At 28.5% G+C, this 10574-nt stretch overlaps 1 protein-coding gene across 10 annotated transcripts; it reads left to right on the top strand.

Annotated features, from left to right (window-relative positions):
• Positions 1-6: 6 nt before the first annotated feature.
• Positions 7-10326, top strand: LOC101502869 (aspartic proteinase 36-like). 10 transcript variants are annotated; one of them, XM_073366927.1, is made up of 16 exons: positions 7-226; positions 307-595; positions 680-773; positions 1103-1179; positions 4770-4794; positions 4973-5038; positions 6098-6343; positions 6550-6676; positions 7159-7409; positions 7670-7897; positions 8210-8372; positions 8921-8996; positions 9114-9201; positions 9309-9369; positions 9818-9889; positions 9987-10326. In XM_073366927.1, exons 7-13 carry the CDS (start codon positions 6117-6119, stop codon positions 9140-9142), a joined length of 1101 nt encoding a protein of 366 aa, XP_073223028.1. In that variant the 5' UTR covers positions 7-226; positions 307-595; positions 680-773; positions 1103-1179; positions 4770-4794; positions 4973-5038; positions 6098-6116; the 3' UTR covers positions 9143-9201; positions 9309-9369; positions 9818-9889; positions 9987-10326. The 10 variants fall into 10 exon arrangements, with proteins under 10 accessions (XP_073223028.1, XP_073223024.1, XP_073223026.1 ...); XM_073366923.1 differs by having other exon boundaries at positions 1103-1184; XM_073366925.1 differs by having other exon boundaries at positions 680-991.
• Positions 10327-10574: the final 248 nt, after the last annotated feature.

Here is a 10574-nt window from a genome sequence, read left to right as displayed (position 1 = left end):
TTCCCTACTTGGTTAAGGTACAACCTTAATTCATTCCACATGTTTTCAGTCCATTTCATTCTATATGGAGACAAATCATGTATCTTTTGATTCACTCTTAAGGATGGGCCTGTTGTGCCTGAGGAGCTTCAGGAACTCCAGTCTGAGCCTTTAGTTGGACTTGGCGATGGGGGTGCTTCTACTGATAAGGCTAAAAGGATGATATTTTGGGTGGTTCAAGTCAAGAGTATGTCATTTAATTTTCATGTATTGTATAATTTGTTTTTGTTCGTGTATTATTTGATTCAATTAATATTCTTTTTGCAGACGTTGAAGGAGAGATCAAAGAACGCCCTATAAGGGTTAGGGATGCTGACCCACTTCCAGTCGGAGAGATAGTTTTAATTCCTTTTGATGGTCCGCAACCTATTGACAAAGATGTTGATGGGCTCATAGGAGGTTATCTTGGTCAATAGGCAAAAAAACACAATAAGATGTAATTTTAATGAATAAGAGAGTTAAACCGGGCAATCAGTGAGTTGTGGAATTTTATATATTGATACTCACAAAAAGAATTGATGGAACATACATTAATGAAGAAGCTAGAGTTGTTTGTGTAAGTAATCAATTTTTCGTATTATTTTAGTGCCATTTTATTTTTTATGCTCTCTATTTTCATTTTATAACTTAAACCGTGTAGGAGAACATTGCTGAGATTGAAAGTCAAGGAAATGCTCTTGTTCAAGTATAACAGACAAATTTTCGGCAAGGAACATTCTGGTCGGGTTCAATGTGTAAGAGATGGTCTTTGCCCGTCCCAATTATTTGGAAATACCAACCCAAGATTCTCTGCTTCTTCTTCCTTTAGTTCAATTGGACAAAATCGTGTTATTCAATTAGAAAATCAAGTTCAGGACATAAAAAATGAATGAAAAGTAAAAGATGTAAATTTAAGAAAATAGATATGTTTCTTGCGCAACTCTTTACCAATTCATCCATGGCACCTGATCTTGTGAGTAGTCTTGATAACAATGTAACTTATTCTTATCATTATATGGTTAGTTATAATTCTTTGTTGTATTTGTGGTACTAGTAGCTCACTATTTGACTTCCATTATTGCAGCAAACTTCTAGTGATCAACCTTCATCACAATCTAACACTCATCGATCATAGCTTGGATTTACTATCTTGCACAACATGTAAGGTGACCATTCTTCCTTCAATGATGATACTATACTATATGTTTTGCACATCAAATTAATTTGTTATGCCATGATACTTAAGATGCTCACAGTTGTTTAGCGAAACATTGGTTTATAAACTAAATAAATTGTCATAATCTCCTCTTCCAAAAAATCCTTCCTTTATTATAGAAAAAAGTATGTCGTTAGTATAAAATGCAAGTTTAGAGGAATAGAGCGTAAGCGATGTTAGAACATAGAAGAATGTTCCGAATCTTTTATGTGTATAATGGACTGGGGGTTTGATTATGATATTTGATGGGTTCAAAACACAAAATGAAATGGTCACTCTAGTATGTGACTAGCCCAAACTTAAACGACTCCCCTATAAAAGAATTCAATTGGTGGTCCTTTTTCTCTATAAAAAATACAAAAATAATTTATGGACACCTTAATTTTTCTTACACTTTTATCTTGTTAATCACATACAAAATTGTGGCTAATTCAGTTAAGTAGATGGTTAATTAATATCTCGTTCAAAATTGTGGTCAATCATATAGTTGTTATATCAACCATAATTTTGATTGTAAATTGAGTTAATCGTCTACTTAATTGAATTAACCACATTTTTTGATGTGATTAACCAAATTCTGTGGGTATAGGACAATAATGAATGTTTCAATAACATTACAGAAAATAATAATGTCATGATCAGTCTAGATTTAATTAAATTTTGACTATTTATAATATTAATAACAAACAAATAATTTGGTCCCTTAAGTATAGCCTAGAAAGTAGTTTCAGGGACATTTGATATGTTTAGCTGCTAGGCTCTTAAAATTATTTATTTTGGTTAAAGCTAAATACATGCTACTTTTAGTAAAATGTCTTTAAATTATAAAAAGTGTATTTGTCGTTTACTAAAAATGTCTTTACATTATAGTAAGTGTATTATCTGTCATTTACTTTTCTCATTTTATGTTTATTTTTAGGCTTAAATACCTTTTAGATTCCTTAAATTATCTAAAAAGTTCAGTTTAATCACTTTAAAATCAGTTAAATTGGTCATAAGTTAAGCAACTTGGTCCCTTCAGTTAACTTAGTGGTGTTAAATTTTGGTGATGTGACATATGAGCTGTATATAGCTGTTTAACGCTTTCCCCCATTTCATTTCTTCTTCCCAAATCAATTTAGGATTTACCAAAACTCAATATTTGTCAAAGTTTCTCGTTGTTTCCATGAAATAAGTGAATATGGTAAACAAATTTAGTTAGTCTTCTTTCTCACAACCTTGTGAATATGAAAATTTATTTCAATAAATGAGTTATATCGTCCTTGATAGCTTTCTCCACTTTCCTTCTTTTTCTTCCCCCAATCAATTTAGGATTCACCAAAAGTCAATTTTTTCCAAACTTTCTTGTTCTTTATGCAAAATAGGTGAACATGGTGAACAAATTTAGTTCGCTTTCTTCCTCAAAACCTTGTGAATATGGAAATTTGTTTGAAAAAAATGGGGTTTTTGGTTCATGAAATGAAAGAAAATCTGGTATTTTTAATTGTATTGATGTATTGTGTGTTGGTGTAGTTTTTATTTTGATATTTATTGGTGTGTAGATAATGAAACTATTGTGACATTGTTTTTTATGTGTTGGTTTAAGAAGAAAATGACATTGTTGTATTACGTGTTGATAAAATGTTGGGTTTGATGGATAAAAATGTACTTCAAAAAAGTTCGGTTTGGTACCTTGACTAATCTTGAAAGTTTAGTCAATTCTCTTAATTAATGTATAACATTCAATTTGGTCTCTAATCCAAAATAAAGTAGGTGACACGTGAGATCCTTATAAGCTACTAATTTATCTTTGACTAACAGAGTATAAGAAAAAGACCAAGTTGCATCGACAATCATAAGGATCAACTTGACCGTTTTAAAGTTATGAGACTAAAATGAATTTTTAAAATAAGTTATGGGAACAAAATAAACTTTTAAAATAAGTTATGGGAACAAAATAAACTTTTAAAATAAGTTATGGGACCAAACACATATTTAACCTTTATTTTTATAACAATACATCGATAAAATATGAAAAATAATTGCTTTGAGAAAGGATATGAAAAACAATAATTTTAAATTTGAAACGAAAAAAAAAATTATCCATGAAGTTAAGAGAATTACACAAGTAGATAGTATAAATTTTTAGAATTAAATATGTTTTTTAGTCTTATAAAATTCAAGTTTTTCAATTTTAGACCTTATAAAATAAAAATACAACTTTTAGTTTTACAAAATAATTTTAGTCTTTATTATTAAGTTAACATATATTTTTGAAGGAATTTTTACAAGTTTGTTTACAACAATATAAAAGGTTTTTCTAAAAAATTGAGTTTCAAATTTGATTTCCAAGTCCAACAGAAGATAGCAGTGGCTATCGGCTAATGCAACTAACTATATTGGTGCATTCAACAATATAAATAGTTAACTAATATTTATTATTCAAATTTTTGAATAATTTTTTCGAGAATGTTTTAAATTTTTAAGAGTTTTCCAACGAAAATTTAAAACTTTTAAAAAATATATGAATTAAATATGAATCTTTAATTGTCAAAAGCTTAAAAATTCATATTTAATTAATCATTCATTAATCATTCTTATAATATTCTAAATATTCATGAAAAAAATCTTTTAAAAATTTGAATGATAATTATTAGTTGACTTGAAAAGAGAGATAAAAAACAAAACTGAGAAATTTTGGGGATCAAAGATGAAGAATTTTTTATAGAAATTAAAAACAAAACATTGAAATTTAATAGAGACTACAAATTTATTTAATTTTTTTTTTCATAATAAATATTATTAATGAGTTTGTTTAAAATTCATTTTAATTAACTATTACCTATGTGTCTAATCGTTTCTCTTATTAATAGTATCAATTTGTATTGGAAGATAAAAAATCAACATAAAATACATTTATATTAGGTCAAAAACTGTTGTAATTAGGTCAAAAACTGTTGTAATTAGGTCAAAAACTTCCCCAGCAAAGTAAATTCTAAAAATCTTGCATCATTATGGTAAATTGATAAAAATAGCCTGATTTTGTTATTTTCTATGAATGGATTGGGAATCCAATAATTCTGAAGTTATTTAAGATAAACACTACATATAGTATACCATTTTTGGTATTTGCTACAATATACCATTTACCAACATAAGACACTCGGCTGACATTTATTTAGTATAAAGCCAATAAGTAAAAAAAACAAGTAATCACACTCAATTGACACACAACATGCTACTCTCAATGTACTGTATAAGATTTAATTTGATTTTGGCTATCTATCTCCTACCTATTTGTATTATTGTAATAAATATATCTAAACTACTATATTCCTCACATGTCATCTTTGCAAACCTTGTCACTTTTCACTCATAATATTGTGTACACTTGTTCATTCATGATGATTAATATGGCATAAAACATGTATGAGATGATTCTTCAAGAAGGTGTGTATTTTATCCACCTATTTTTACATGCATTTTAATGTATATATAAACTTATTAAATACTGATTATTTTCTTGATTTTATGGTCTTCTAATGTTTGCAATCAGACCAACTTTCAAATATTGCTATAAGGTAATATTTGGATTTCTTTTTCCACTCATTTGTTTCCTGTTTATTGGCCTCATTTACTTCACTCTGAAAATTAAAAAAAAACACTTTTCTATTGTTGCTAAATTACAACATTCTTTACATCTTAAATGCATGTAATGTTAGTCACTTGCATTCCTTTCTTGTCACATATGTTGCTCAGGGGTTAGGAATCGAGAGCTTTGGAGACTTTGCTTGATGGTATAGAGTTATTATTCGAGACTTGAGAGTAAGATTCTGCTCAAAGCTTTCATTTTTACTCTTGTGCAAGGTGAAAAAATATTTGTTATTATTTATTATATAATTTTTATGTGGATATTATTTATTATTAACACACATGACATTATAAGTCATTTTACAACTATCTATGATATTTGAACTCTGTCTCAGATGCTTTATAGAATAAATGTTAAGTGTTAAGTTTAAGATTATTATTTGATAAAAACATTAATTGTGATTCGGTTTTTAAATAATATTTTTTAACCTATAATAAAATGACATCATATATTATTGAATGTTTTGTATGCATTAACTAATAAATCAATTTGGCATTATTTTTATTTTGAAATACAAAATAATATGTGCAATACATGTTTTATGTATTTCTATAATTTTAGAAAGGTTTTAATGTAAATATTAAATTCAAACTTATAAGAATACAATTAAAATTGAGTTTAAATTATTTGGAAAATTAAAAACTAAATAACACATGAAGTTAAAATTCAACAACATTGTATTTTGCATAAATAACACCGTAATAGGATAGTTGGGGTATCCGTTCTCAAATGTGAAAGCCACAAACCTGTCGAAATTAGATTTGCAACATCTATTTTCATAAAAAAATTAAAAAGAATGACAAATTGTTGTTTTATATGCCACTTTTTCCCTTTTAATCAACAAAATATTATTAAACCCACTTCAATTAATTATATATATATATATATATATATATAAAATGAAGAGTATATTTAAAAGGAAATATTTGATATAAATAGAAATAAATATTCTAAGAAATTTAGTACACTTTCATTTCAAAAGTTTGGAAGGCTAATGAAATGAATGTGTTACTAAAAATGAATGAATGTAATCATAATGTCAAGTTAATTGAACTCTTCATTGTTATTAATGGTGAGAATCTTTATGTGCATGTAAGGTTTACCCCACAAGAAAGTTTGGCCAATTTATCTGACCAAATACAAAGTTTAGTATTACTACATTGAAAGTCTGTTCCTTGCATTCTTTTTGGTTCTGTTTTGATATTTCGTTCTTCTAACCACCTTTTATTCAGATATTGTTCTAAAGCAAACATGCAGTTCTACATTTCGACGCTGTTGTTGTTGGCATGCTACATGGCCAACGTTATTGTACCGACGGTGTGCACCCATTACCTTCCTTTAAAACGGATCTTTCCACTTAACCCCCGTGTTGATATGGACACGCTTAGAGCTCGCGATAAAGCTCGCTATTCAAGAATGTTGCATGGTTCAGTAGATGTCATCAACTTCACACTCCAAGGCGATCCAAACTCCATTGGGTAAGGCTAATCCTCTCTCATTACTCATAAACTCTTTTATTTATTGCTTTAGTTTTTTTGGGTCTGTTTTATATGCATTTATTATATAGCAATAATTGATTTACATTATCATATTTTAGTACTCAATTTAGTTTCATTTTATTTTTATGAGATGAGTGAGAGTGAGATTTAATTAATATTTTACTATCATTGGTTTTTTTGTTTAGGTTTTATACTACAACAGTGAAGTTGGGATCACCACCAAAGGAATTAACTGTTGTGGTTGATACCGGAAGTAGTGCTATGTGGGTTAATTGCAAAACTTGCAGTAATTGCCACTCTAATGCACTTGGGGTTAGGATTTTCAATCTTTATCACTCATTTTTTTATTATACATATTAATTAGTACTACTTGTGGTGTAGTGTTTATTTTGTTGCCTTGGGAGCGATCATGCTATACCTAACATTATTCATAGCATCAAGAGGATAATGAACATTGTTTGATTAATTCTACTAACTATTACATCAAAGTAACAAGTCAATAAAGATCATTAGAAATCTTAAAGGGTTATTAAAATTGCAACTACCTGAAAACCAACATAAAATTAAAATTAAAACCATTTAGTTTGCTCAATTTTGGTGTTCCAAAAAAAACAAAATTACATAGCCTGAAAAAAGAGAAAACCTAGAATCAAGTGTACAATGTTGAAATTTCTTGAATAGCAAAAGGAAAATCTTAACTTTTTGGAATTGATTTTGTCTCTTGTAATTTTCTATGAGTGTAGTTTTATTTATTTATTTAATATTTGTGGCTTGATGTGTTTTGTATTCTACAGTTTAAACTCAATTTCTTTGACACAACTGCTTCATCTACGGCTGTGTTGGTTCAATGCTCGGACATCCGATGCCCCCTCAGATTTCCAGGTGCAGAGGCTCATTGCTCTACTAATCAGTGCAGCTACTCCTATGGGTATCAAGATGGGAGTAAAACCTCAGGTGTTTATGTCTCTGATGAAATGTATTTTGACACCATCCTCAAGCAGTCTTCTCCTGTCACTGTTAACTCTTCAGAAACTATTGTTTTTGGGTGAGAAATCCGTATGCTTATTTATTTTAGACAACTATGTGTGTATGCTCTATGTAAGGATTAAATTGGTAATGCAATTTTTGTCAATAGGTTAATTTTTCAAAAAAAAAATTGAAAAAGAAGAATTATGAAACAGTGAGATCTACTTATATTTTTTGATAGTATTTGCATTTATTCCCATGTTTTTGTTAATACTAGTTAGTGCTTAAATTGAATTTTGATTTGAAATCAAACATTATTGGATGGTTGTTTTACAATAGGTGTAGCACCAAACAATCTGGAGCTGTGACTGAGACAGGGGTAACGCTTGATGGAGTCATTGGATTTGGCCCTGGTGTTATATCCGTTTTTTCACAATTGTCGTCAAAAAGAATAACACCCAAAGTTTTCTCTCATTGCTTGAAAGGAGATAGTAATGGAGGAGGCATTCTAGTTTTTGGTGCAATTTTAGAGTCAAATATTGTTTATAGTCCAATGGTCCCATCCCAGTATGTTCTCTTCCATCCTGCTTTTCTTATTTTATTTCCTGAGTTTGTAATTCCTTTCTCCCCTTCAGTTCCTTTATTTTTTTTCTTCCACAAAATTTCTTCACGTGGCACACCTTTAGTACATTTGAATTAACATTACAGTGAAAAATCATTTTAAAATATCGTTACTTTATTGAATGTAAAATGTGATATTGCTAAGAATCTATTTAAAATGCTTCTTGATCTGTTTATGTTCTTGTAATTTCTTACTCTTATAAATATTACATAGTGCAATATAGTTGACTAATATTTTTCTTTTTCATTAAATTTCAGGATTCATTACTCCTTAAATCTTCACAGCATTTATGTCAATGGTAAACAACTCCAAATTAATCCAAATGTATTTGCAACCTCTAACGAGCAAGGAACTATAGTCGATAGTGGTACAACATTGGCATATATTGTTCAAGAAGCTTATAATCCTCTCGTTCATGCCGTAAGTTTTTTAATACCTAGCTCAAAATATTGAATGTTGAACTTTCAAGTATATGTATCTGCTACTAACTTCTAAGCAAAAATAACATTTATGCTGTTATAAAATAAAAATAAAAATTGGTGCCTCTAAAAAAGGTCATGGGTTGTTGCACGATTGTTTTTGGATGTTGGCTCTGGACTAAAATATGTGGGTGTTTGGGTATATTATTCTTTTTGCCTTTTCTATGGAGAGGAATTTTAGAATATTTTCTTAATATTTGGATTCTCACATTCCTCTCTTATTTGATTAGTATTAGTTTTTATTATGTTGTATATATAAATCAATTAAGAATCATTCATCATAGTCAATTTCTTTTTTAAATCTTGAAATGATTCAATGGAGATTTGTATGCCTAAACATACTTAAGCAACTAAGCATGGTTTTCATCTTTTTTTTATATAATTCTTGTTATTAATTTTCTTTTAGGGCTTTTGTTTATTTCTCTTGTATATTATAAATGATTTTGATCTTAACCTATACTAATGTTCAATTTTCAAATGGATGTGTAGATCACTACTGCTGTATCACGATTTGCCACTCCCTTTATTTCACAGAAGGAAACCCGTGCTATACAGTCTCAACCCGGTAGTTACAAATATAATATTTGTTCTAAAGATATTTATATACAAAATATGAAAGAGAGTTTGTCTTATTATCATTGCTGAATCTCATTAAACTTTTTTGTTTTTGTTACATATTCAGCATTGATAATTTTCCTTCAGTTAGTTTAAACTTTGCGGGTGGAGCATCTATGAAACTAAAACCAGCACAATACCTTGTGCAAAATACGGTAAGCATGAAGTGTTTATGCCTGTTAGGATGCTTGTTATATTATTGCATATAAGTAAGTTATTTTTTGAAATTGTATGCAATTGATGTGCCAATTTGCATTAACAGGATGGCACAACGTGGTGCATGGGTTTCCAAAAAGTGGAAAAGGGGCTCACAATATTAGGAGGTTAGATGATGACAAATTTAAATAGACTATAAACTCCATAAAGAATTCGGAAAAAATAGAATTCTCTTGTTTATTAAATGAGAAATTTCATAAATGGTAAAAAATTCTAAAGATTCTTCTTTATATGTGGCTAACAAGTGTGACATCATTTCATCCAGAATTTATAGTTTTTTACTTCAAAATTTCACGAAATCTTTTACAAATGAAAAAGAAAAACACCTGATTGAGTGTTACAAAAAATTGTCCGATTCTCATTATCTTCATTCAAATTGATTTTTAATAAATATTTAAATTTATGTTAGTATTCAATTTGTCATGTAAATCCAATTTCCAAAACGAAGCTTGTATTTTTGTACTCAAGTCTAATAATTGTAAATTAGTCTTTCCATGTTTATTTTATGCAAGTATGATAATCATGAATTAACTAGTATGATCTTATCTTTCGCAGATCTTATTTTAAAAGATAGGTTGACTGTCTATGATTTGGCTAATCAGCGCATAGGATGGACTAACCATAAATGTAAGTTCACCACTCGAACGGTTATTTCTTCCAAGAAGTATATGGTCCTTTGTTTTTTCTGAAAATTGAAAACTATTGTTTTGAAAATTATTGTTAGGTTCTATGCCTGTAAACGTCTCTGAGACTACCTATGCAAGTGAAAGACAGTCAACTGCCAGCAGATTAGAGATTGGGATAACTATTGTGGCTCTTTTGATGCATATGCTAATCTTATGATGATTGTGTTTTGGATTCTTATTTTTTGATTTTGTAAGAGATAAATGTGCTCCATACAAAGTTTCATGGAATTAAAGCTGGAATTCCTCTTTTTGAAGAGATGATCGTGTTTGATACATAGATTTTGATTTTAGTTTTTTTTAATGCAGATTTTTAATGCAGAAAAGATGTCGTAAAGAAAATTGTTTTAATTTTTAAATGGTAAAAGTATTGTTATTTCATTTATTTGCTTTTGAGTTTATTCATGCATATTATCATTTTTGTTATTAAGTTCATTTTTATTTTCTCAATATTTCATGTTATATACTATTGGATTACTATTATAAACAATTAATTTTTGAGATTTAATATAACATTAATATAATTTAATTTTACTAAATTAGTCATTTTAATATCGAACACTTTTCTACTAATATTAAATGTTTTTTTATTAAAATAAAAGTATATTAAGAATATTATCTTTATCTGA

This window comes from Cicer arietinum, chromosome 4, assembly GCF_000331145.2.
Source record: "Cicer arietinum cultivar CDC Frontier isolate Library 1 chromosome 4, Cicar.CDCFrontier_v2.0, whole genome shotgun sequence".
Classification (NCBI taxonomy): domain Eukaryota; kingdom Viridiplantae; phylum Streptophyta; class Magnoliopsida; order Fabales; family Fabaceae; genus Cicer; species Cicer arietinum.
This window is presented reverse-complemented; position numbering and strand designations above follow the sequence as displayed.

Coding starts and splice junctions, on each gene's coding strand:
- LOC101502869 (XM_073366927.1), top strand. CDS start 6,117: ATGCAGTTCTACATTTCGACGCTGTTGTTGTTGGCATGCTACATGGCC. Junction 6,677..7,158: donor GCCACTCTAATGCACTTGGG/GTTAGGATTTTC, acceptor TGTATTCTACAG/TTTAAACTCAATTTCTTTGA. Junction 7,410..7,669: donor TCAGAAACTATTGTTTTTGG/GTGAGAAATCCG, acceptor GTTTTACAATAG/GTGTAGCACCAAACAATCTG.